The sequence below is a fragment of the Astyanax mexicanus genome, chromosome 3 (assembly GCF_023375975.1).
Source record: "Astyanax mexicanus isolate ESR-SI-001 chromosome 3, AstMex3_surface, whole genome shotgun sequence".
In the NCBI taxonomy this organism is placed as follows: domain Eukaryota; kingdom Metazoa; phylum Chordata; class Actinopteri; order Characiformes; family Acestrorhamphidae; genus Astyanax; species Astyanax mexicanus.
This window is the reverse complement of record NC_064410.1, coordinates 22,256,714-22,266,294: the sequence shown is the minus strand read 5'-3', so window position 1 is coordinate 22,266,294 and position 9,581 is coordinate 22,256,714. Positions and strand designations below refer to the sequence as shown.

The 9,581-nt window shown below is 38.0% G+C and overlaps 1 protein-coding gene across 5 annotated transcripts in view; it reads right to left on the bottom strand.

Annotated features, from left to right (window-relative positions):
• Nucleotides 1-624: 624 nt before the first annotated feature.
• znf384a (zinc finger protein 384 a) overlaps nucleotides 625-9,581 on the bottom strand; it is a 20,839-nt gene continuing 11,882 nt past the window's right edge. For 4 of the 5 annotated variants that reach the window (XM_007253084.4, XM_022682985.2, XM_015606833.3 and 1 more), the window contains 4 exons: nucleotides 6,374-6,541; nucleotides 6,088-6,166; nucleotides 5,430-5,588; nucleotides 625-4,098 (listed from right to left, as the gene is read on the bottom strand). In XM_007253084.4, the coding sequence (XP_007253146.2) occupies nucleotides 3,667-4,098; nucleotides 5,430-5,588; nucleotides 6,088-6,166; nucleotides 6,374-6,541 (838 nt within the window). In that variant the 3' untranslated portion in view covers nucleotides 625-3,666. The remainder of the gene's footprint in view (nucleotides 4,099-5,429; nucleotides 5,589-6,087; nucleotides 6,167-6,373; nucleotides 6,542-9,581) is intronic. The other variant, XM_022682986.2, reaches the window with a different exon arrangement.

Below are 9,581 nucleotides of genomic sequence, written 5' to 3'. Positions count from 1 at the left end.
TAATTTCCATCCAACAGCATTATGTGACCAGCCCTGAGCCCTTGCTGATATAAGTTACTGTAGGAAAACAAAAAATACAAGCAGGGTCCATGACTAAAAACCACTAGACTAAAGAATGACCAACAGAAACTGTGAGATGACAGATGAGCTCCTGTCTCTGGATTCACATCTACAAGGTGAAGCATCTAGGTAGGAGTGAACACAGTGTTTTAAAACTCCAGCAGCACTGCTGCGCCTAAACCACTTGTTCCAGCCAGCACAATGCACAGATAAGCAGCCTTCAGTATCACTCCCTATTGCAGAAATAAGGCAATATATGGTATGCGATTTTGTAGTGTAAAACCATAATGCAACGCGGTAGTGTTGTATCCGATGTCCTCATCATGGCACAAAGACTTCATTTTTTTTGTTAGGCTGTTCCCCAATACAGGATTACGGTCTGTAATTTCAGTAGGAGCTAGTCAGTTTATATTAATCATTATAAAATAAATAGTGTTTAGTTTTTCTTATTGTAAATTATCTTATAATGGTGAATATAGTTTCATGGAGGATGACATGTTGGATGTTGGAATCACATTTTCACATTCATTTCTAATGGTAACCAGCCTACAATGACCACAGCAATTCAATGTTTCTTTTCTTTTTTATTGTTCATATATGGAGAAACAGTTATTTAGATGAACGAACGTGGTTTATACAGCATAGTCAGCATAAAGAGAAGTTAACGAGTAATAGTAGACAATAATAATATTGAGAACTGTATTATTTTCCAAAGACACATAATGAGATACAACAGGGGTTACACATGAAAGAACCAGCCAATCCCAGTCCGCTCACTGCAAACAAGGGTTTAGCATAATAATCTGTGATTGGCTAGCTTGGAAATGCATGTTATCGTTTAGTACTTGGTTCGCTAATGTTACTGATATAATATACTTTTTAAATTGCAGTTTGGCAGGTGCAAAGAGACTATCCTTTCCCTTTTCATAAAAGAAAAATGTTTTCTCTATATGTATGTACAGAAATCTCTAATCAAGAATGAAGGATAATAGTGATAATTGCATAACTAAAAGCAACAATCAGTAATAGGTGATATTGAAAGTAAAAAAAACAAACAAAAAAATGCACTTCTAAATAGTACCTGGTAATTTTTGCACCATTAGGTCACCTGCCACTTCTCTCGCTGTCTCTCTCTCTCTCTCTCTTCCTCCCTCAAAACAAAAACAAACAAAAATATTTTGTGGCGACACTCCATGGATTACATAAAATGACTACACTCAATAAAAAAAGAAAGAAAACTGGACTTTTCACACATGAACTCTTGCCTCCCTCACCACTGACATGCTCTTTCAACTATTTCTTCTCACATATTCACACATTCACATGTTCTCACAAACATACACACACATACATACATAGAAAAATACATAAATATGATACATTACTAAAATGTAAATGATGAAAAAGATAAGGTTCATTTAAGTGCTGTATCTCAACATTTTGCCTTCCTCCCATCTTTTAGTTAGTGCAGTCTACAAGTTCTTTTGCTCACATCATGCCTAGTAGAAACGAATAGATGATCCCCATTTAAAACAGCATCAGAACAGATTTTAAGGAGCCATGACCCATACAAGCCGTTGTTTTTGACATTGTGGACACTTAAAAAATATAAGTATTAATACAAATGAATACTTGCCAAACATCCTCAACATATGAGCAACCAAATGGACCAATCAGACAAAGAAAAAAAACTGATCTGTGATCCAGTATCTATATTGGATTTACTGACCTGCATTAAGATTTTAATATTCAGGCCCTAGATTTAACCTTCACCCTACTTTGAACATGCAATTGCATACTTGTTTTAGTATTAAAATAAACTCATACAAGTGTAACTTTTCCTTTGTTGGCATTTAAAAACAGGCATAATAAAATTGGAAAAAATATATATAAAAATAAAAATACAAAAACACACACGGGACAAGAGGGACCAAAAGATGTTCTGAATGCCTGAGACGTTTAGTGAGACACTGTTCCACAGATCACGAAAGTGAGTAGTTTCAAATTAAATCACTGGGGCAACACCCCTTGCAAACCTTGGATGCCACCACTTTATGAGATAAAGCATGCTGCTAAGGGTCAACTGCGCTCATTTTCTAAGCTTTTCTGTTTAGTGAAAGTGTTTATTGTATGAAGAGAAAACTAAAATACACTAACAATAAGCCAATAATTAAAATAGAGAAATTCATCAAATTAAAAATGGTACAAGACCCATTTTTGATATATCCTATTATTCTAATATTATTATTAATATTTCGGCTCGCCATGGACATTAATATCCAATTTTAACATCTAATAAAAAAATTTAAAAGGCACTAACTGGAAACAATAACAGACCAGTAAAGGTTTTAATAAAATGTATACTGCCCACTAGGGGTGTAGCGGTACAAAACGGTTTGTTCATAGAGTCACAATGACAATATATGGTACAACACGGTTCGGTTCATGCAGTCATAGTTGCAATATGTGGTACATGGCATTCATGTGAATGTCTTGTACTGTCTAAGATGATAGTTTTTATTTTTCCTTTTACTCTTTATTACTCACCGTTCTCACCTTTGAATTTGAAATGGACTAAAATAAACAAGTATTTTAGCAATATACTTATCAGCGTGAACCAGGACAGTATTTATTTTTATGTTGTGTGAGAGGAAACACATTAAACATGCTAACATTTACGTTTAATTGTTAATGCTTAATTAACACATTACAAGCGGTATCAACTCAGGGGGAGCGATATGGCACAAACAGTAATTTGTACAACTGTGTGTAAACAGAGAAAAAGCTGGGTTATACTTTCAGGGTTTTTTTTTTGCATGTTTTACAAGTTGCATTGGTGTGAACTGAACCGTGATTTTGTGTACATGCTACTTTTTTTTTTTTTTTTAGAATTGTTTGCCTTTCCTATTCTTATGTTTTCATGTGTATTTCCTTAATTTGCAAAAACACAATACAGACTAGAGTACTTTTTGTTATAATGTAACAATGTATAATAAAAAATTTCACTAACTTTCTTAATTTTACTCATTTAAGTAAGGGTGGGCAATATGACATTATGACACTTATTCTCACATACTATGTTTTTCCAAGCATACTGTGAATATTGTCAGTATTCACTAAACACTGATCAATTGAAGGTTTTGTAAAAAGAAAGCTTATTGAGTCCTGCACTTTGTGTAGTGCAATACCTGAAACACATAATAAAACTACTGTACTCACAGTTCTGTACTGGTGCATTTCCTGTTCAGAAATTCTGTTCAAATCAAACTAAATGCTGTGAAAATGTCTTAACTTGTGATGTTAGGATGTTAGATCTCTCAGGTTGTAGTGACTTATTTGTAATAGCTCCAAGGTAGCTGTGTGATCTGAGACATAACCTCTATTTGTCAGATGGTTTTGCATGGAACAACGGTCATGTACTACTCCTTTCATCTTTCTGTGCCTTCTTTTTCTCCTTGGTTCACACCATACTGTTTTAACTGGGGTTTCAACAATTTTTTCTCTTGTTCTGTTTATCATCTGAAGGCAGTGTAAGTTCTATCTCTTTTTTTTTAATACACATTCCACCATCCCTTGCTCCCTCTCCTTCCGTTTCTCCTTGCTTCTTTACGAGTTCATGTGCTCTACTTGGATGGCGGAGGTGGAGACAGTGAGGCAGAGGTCTTTATGAGCTGAAAGGTCAGCCACACTGACTGGCTTGTACTGGAGCTCTCCGGCTGATACAGTCTTGTACTGGTGCAGATCAAAGGGGCATGGAACTCCCTCTGTGATGGGGTAGCTGGTTGGTGGGTTGGGATTCGTCTGGTTCTGTGCCTGGGGCACTGCTCCGACTGCAGCAGCGGCGGCGGCGGCGGCTGCAGCGGCCGCAGCAGCTGCGGCTGCCCCGGCACCCCTGCCGCGGCCACGCCCACGACCGCCTCCACTGCCCGGGGTCTGAGCTGGATTCTGACCCTGCTGGGCCTGCTGTGCTGCCACGGCAGCCGCTACAGTCAGGGGGTCTGGGTTGTGTTTCCTCATGTGTTTCATTAAATACGTCTCCTGTGGAGGAGAGATGGCAATGCAAGAGGTGAGGTTAGACTGGGTAAGTGCAGGTAGAGTTTAAAGAAGAAATGAATTTGTCGCCTACAAATTTAATTGTTGACTAATCGTTAATTTGTAACAGTCCTGAATTACACAAAGTGCTGGGGAACGAGGCGCAATAGGAGATGGCTAAATGGCTCACTTACACAGTTTACTCTCAATTTAGCCCTTCTCCAAAAGTGCCCAAACACAACCGATTACAAATTTACTCACAAAATAGCAATACCTTCCACGTTTAAACAGCATCCAGACAATTAAATTGTTCTATTGTTTTTGAGAACACAGCAGAAATAATCACTGACTTATCGACTAATCAAAAAAATAATCATCAGATTAGTCAACTACCAAAATAATCATTAGTTGCAGCTCTAGAGGTCAGCAAAAGTTACTGAAGTCATGTCTGGATATTTTACGATGTCAATATCATAATTATTGTGACAGGGCCAATCACTGTAAGGCTGATAGTGTCTGATGGGTTAATAAGAAGATCATTTGAGAATTTCAATAAAAAAATAAAAAAAAAACAAAAGATGTGCTAAAAGTGAGAAAAACAGCACTCTGCCGTCCCAGGCTAGTATATGGAAACTGAAAACTATAACATCTAGTCTTCCATGATACATGTGAAGTCCGCCACAGCACCTTATCAAATTGCCGCAGATGCAGCATCACTGGATAGCCAACATGCTCAGAGGAATGCGCAGTGACCCGGCTCTGACACATCAGCTAACAGACACCTGTGCTTACATCTATATACCAAGAGAGAGCAGGGACAGTTGTGCTGTCTCTGGCTCCGGCTGCTGATGGCAAGCAGCATGGCCCAGGATTTCAATTAGTAACACATGTACATCATTACTGTAAGTCGCTTTGGACAAAAGCATCTGCCAAACGTAATATAATGTAATGTAATGTAGTAATCCTCTGATTATAGTGGCAGAGCCTTAGTCCGCTAGACCACTCAAAGCAAAGGCTAGCAAATTTAACCAAGTGTACACACTGCAGGTAAAGCTAAACGTTTTAAGTTAATCATATATAACCTAACTGCAGAAAAACATTATCAAAAATGTATATCTGAAAAACTCAATTAGCATGATCATTTGGCAGATAATTGAGAAAGAGAGAAAAAAAAAAAGATTTGTGACAACTGCATTACTAAAGCAAGCCGTTAGTATTATATATTATACATCTTCAAAACTATATGCACTTTTAAACTACCCATCTAGGAATTTTTATATGCCATGTGTAAAAGAATATATAGTTCTAAGGCAAAATATAAAGATAAAAGGTCTTACAGAGGTATATGATCGATTGCAGAGGCCGCAGGAGTAGAGTTTGGCATGTTTGACTGTGTGTGTAGACAGATGAACCTCCAAGCTAGCTGCGTCCGTATAACCACGATTACAGTTATGGCACTTATACGGCTTGTCCTTGTTATGCTGCCTGCGATGTGACTGTAAGAAAAAAAAAATGATAACATATAAATCACTGTGAACTGGAACATTTACAGACTTGGGAACTGAGATGTTGATTAATGTGCGCTGTAAAAACAATTCTCCCAAATATATGGCTAAAGATGTTTTCAGCACATTTCATGCATATTTTAAATAAGAAAACAAATGAAGACAGATTACATAATCTAACAGTGATACTAAAGCTACTACTAAAGTAGCAGGAGTGTGTTGCCTAACAGAGAAGTGCTTGAGTAAGTTGAATGTTGACTGTTGAAACCACTGGTGTCCAGACAAATGCAAGTACATTAGATACCATCATTCTTTACTTGATTGTGCTTATGACAAACTTATTGAATTGTTAATCAAATTCAGTTCCTAGCCTTAGGCGACAGCTTTGCAGAAATTCCTTCCCTTGTGATTAACTGAAAAAAATACAAAGCTAAAATCTGCAGCGCTGTGGTCGGCGAGGAGAGGACTGGGAAAGAAATAAGAAAATTACCTGGAGGTTGGAGAGCTGAGTAAAGGCTTTCTCACAGCCAGGATGAGCACATTTGTATGGCCTGTCACCAGTATGGATCCTAAAAAAGGAAACAGTAAGTTCATTAATTAAATGCAATTAGTCCTTAAACTAAGCAGTACAGGCAATAAATACAAATTTAAACATTTTACATTAGCTGTAACCAATACAAGACCCAATAATGGTGAGAAGAAATACGAATTAAGATAGATGGAGCGGAACACTTGGTGACCTAGTGAAGCTAGATCTAGCTGTCCCTGGCCGTTACCTGTGGTGCTGCTGTAAGTGACTGAGCTGTCTGAAGGTTTTCTGGCAGTAGGAGCAGGTGTACGGCTTGGCCCCGCTGTGGATGCGGATGTGCTGGGACAGGTAGCTGGAGTTGGCAAACGATTTGGAGCAGTGGGGGCACTTGTGCGGTTTGCTCTCTGTGTGGTTTCTAACAAGGAGTTGGGGGAGGGACACAGGGAGAGAGAGAGAAGGAAAGAAAACACAGAGAGAGAGATTTATAAAAAATCACTCAAGCTATGTAATCAAATCACGAGACCACAAAACGTGTAGCATGAAACGTGCTGCTGCAGTCCGTCAGTGTGCTCTGGTCTGTGTTTGAGTTACAAAACGCAGTACACAAACACACGCAGGGAACAATCATCCTGTTCTCTCTCTCCCATTCTCTCTCTCTGTCTCTCTCTCTTTCCACACATCTTTCCCTAATTATGGTGGCTATAAGTTTGGGTCGAAGATTCTATTCTGTAGCCTGAATGCTATGAACAATTATAGTTTACTGTCTTAGAAATGACGATGAGAATGCAACAGGGCAAAGAAGATAAAAAGACAGACATATGTGAAATAGTTGTTTGGAAACAAGTAGTAGGAAACAATTATAGTGATGAGAAAAATAAAGCATACAGACATTTAACATGCATGCAAAAAATTATAAAGTAATTCCATGCACATGGCTACCGAAGCAAACTTGTAGCAATGATGGAGAAAAGCAGAAATTAACTCAGGTGAAGAAGTCAACAGATTTAGGAGGAGGCAAATAGTGGACAGAGCAAATAAAAAGCACAAACAAAGCTCAGGCAAGATGGAAAACAAACAAAGGTTTGCAAAATGGAGCACAGCACTAATTAATTTAAAACAAACAATTGTACATAGGCATAGACACTGTGATTTCATTCCTGTCCCAGACTAGCCTAACTCTTTAGTAGGCACCTGTGCTTCTCACAGACCAAGTGTCTCAGATCACCTTCACTGACTTATGTATTTTAATACAAAAAGTTATGTTTGCCACAGAGACTAATAGAAGCTTCTACAGTCCAGTTTAACCCCTGAGTTGCTGTGAAGATATGCAGAGCTATGCATCATACTGCAATCAGCCAGCAGAGGCGCCAAACCTGTGGTGGCTTCAATTTCAAAGGATGTTTCACTGGCCATGCTTGTTAAGTCTCCGATTTAAACCAAGATAATGCTGCCACTAGGCAAAGACATTATTATTCCAAAAATATAATAGAAACAAGATTTTCTCCTCAGGTCACCATTTTCTAATCAATCCAATAATCACAACAATATCCCTATTCCTCAATAACAGGTTTGAATTGAGCCAGCACTAAATGAACAGAAATAAAAAGAGATATACTGGATGCTAGTACTCAATCAAAACAAAAGACTAGCTTTATAATAAGCCTTAAAAGTCTCATCTGAACAAAATTCATTGAAAATATATAACTTTTCCTACTTGAACAATTAAACTAATTGCAATCTAATCTAAATCTTAAGTCTGTAAATGTGAAATGATCTAATTGGCTCAGACCAACCTTATCCAGCCGATCAGCAAAATGAGAATTTATGTTGGGAGAAAGGAAGGGGCAGTAGAGATGTGGATGGCTGAGAAACAGCCAAAAATTATACAGTAGCTCAAAAAATTTACTCTCACATTTTTAAAAATATTTTTTTATATCTTTTCATGGGACAACACTGAAGATATGACACTTAAATACAATGTAAAGTAGTCAGTGTACAGCTTTTTTAAAAGTATAAATGTTCTGTGCTCTCAAAATAGCTCAACACACATTAATGTTTAAACTGCTGCCAACAATAGTGAGCTTTTGTGGCCACTATTTTCAAGAACTTCCTTAACTCTTTTGGGCATGGAGTTCACTAGAGCTTCACAGGTTGCAACTGGAATCCTTTTCCACTCCTCCATGACAGCATCACAGATATGGTGGATGTTACAGACCTTGCACTCTTCCACCTTCTGTTTGGGGATGCCCCACAGATGCTCAATAGGGTTTAGGTCTGGAGACATGCTTGGCCAGTTCAGCACGTCTACTTTGAGGTTATTTTTAGAGTTTGATCATGGAAGGGGATCATGCTCTGCTTCAGCTTCATGGTTCCCTCAGTGAACTGTAGCTCCCCACAGCGGGGAGCACTCAAGCAGCCTCAAACAATCATGCTTGACTGTAGGCAAGACACACTGCCACACATCTTGAATTATTGGGAACTGCTGTGGTGTCATGTCATTAGCCTGCTTGTCCCAGCAAACTGTTTGCAAGGTTTCTTGTGCATTATCTTTAGAAGAGGCTTCCTTTTCGGACGACAGACATTTTAATACTGTGCGAGTGTTGACAGGCTGACCCGTTGCCCCTTTAACCTCTGCAGCAATGCTGGCAGCACTCACATGTCTATTCATAGGTCTGTTTTCAAAAGCTATCCTCTGGATTTGACACTGAGAATGTGCACTTAACTTCTGATCGACCATTACAAGGCCTGTTCTGAGTGGAATCTGTAACATGGTCTTGGCCACTGTGCTGCAGTTCAGTTTCAGAGTGATGATCTTCTTATAGCCTAGGCCATCTTTATGCAGAGCAGCAATTTTTTTTCCAAATCCTTAGAGAGTTCTTTGCCATGAGGTGCCAAGTTGAACTTCCAGTGAGCAATATAAGAGCGTGTGAGAGCTATAACACCAAATCTAACACGCCTGCTTCCCATTCAAATTTGAGAGACCTGGTAACACTAACAAATCACAAAATATTCATCTAGGGGAATACTTCCTTTTGTTGTTAGAGGTTTAGAAATGAAAGGTTGTCCCATGAAAAGTTATAATTAAAATATTTACAAAAATATAAGGGGTGTATTCACTTTTGTGAGATACTGTAAATCACAACTTCTTTGCTAAAATCAACAGAAGAAACAGCTTGCTAACAAACAACCTAAAAAATCTGAACACTAACCTAGCTAAAGCTAATTATTTATCATGATGTTGTTTTTACTAACCTTATTATAATGGTATCTGATCATAAACATATGGAAAGTTTTTTTTTGCACATAATCTAAAAAGATATTTTACAGCACATTAGAGCTATCAAATAGCTATGCTAGATAACATGCTTTCTTACTAGCGTAGCTGATTCAAACATACAGTTGTCCTAAGTCACTGTAGTTTTAGATGCTATGTTCACAGTTAGTTCTTATTTCCT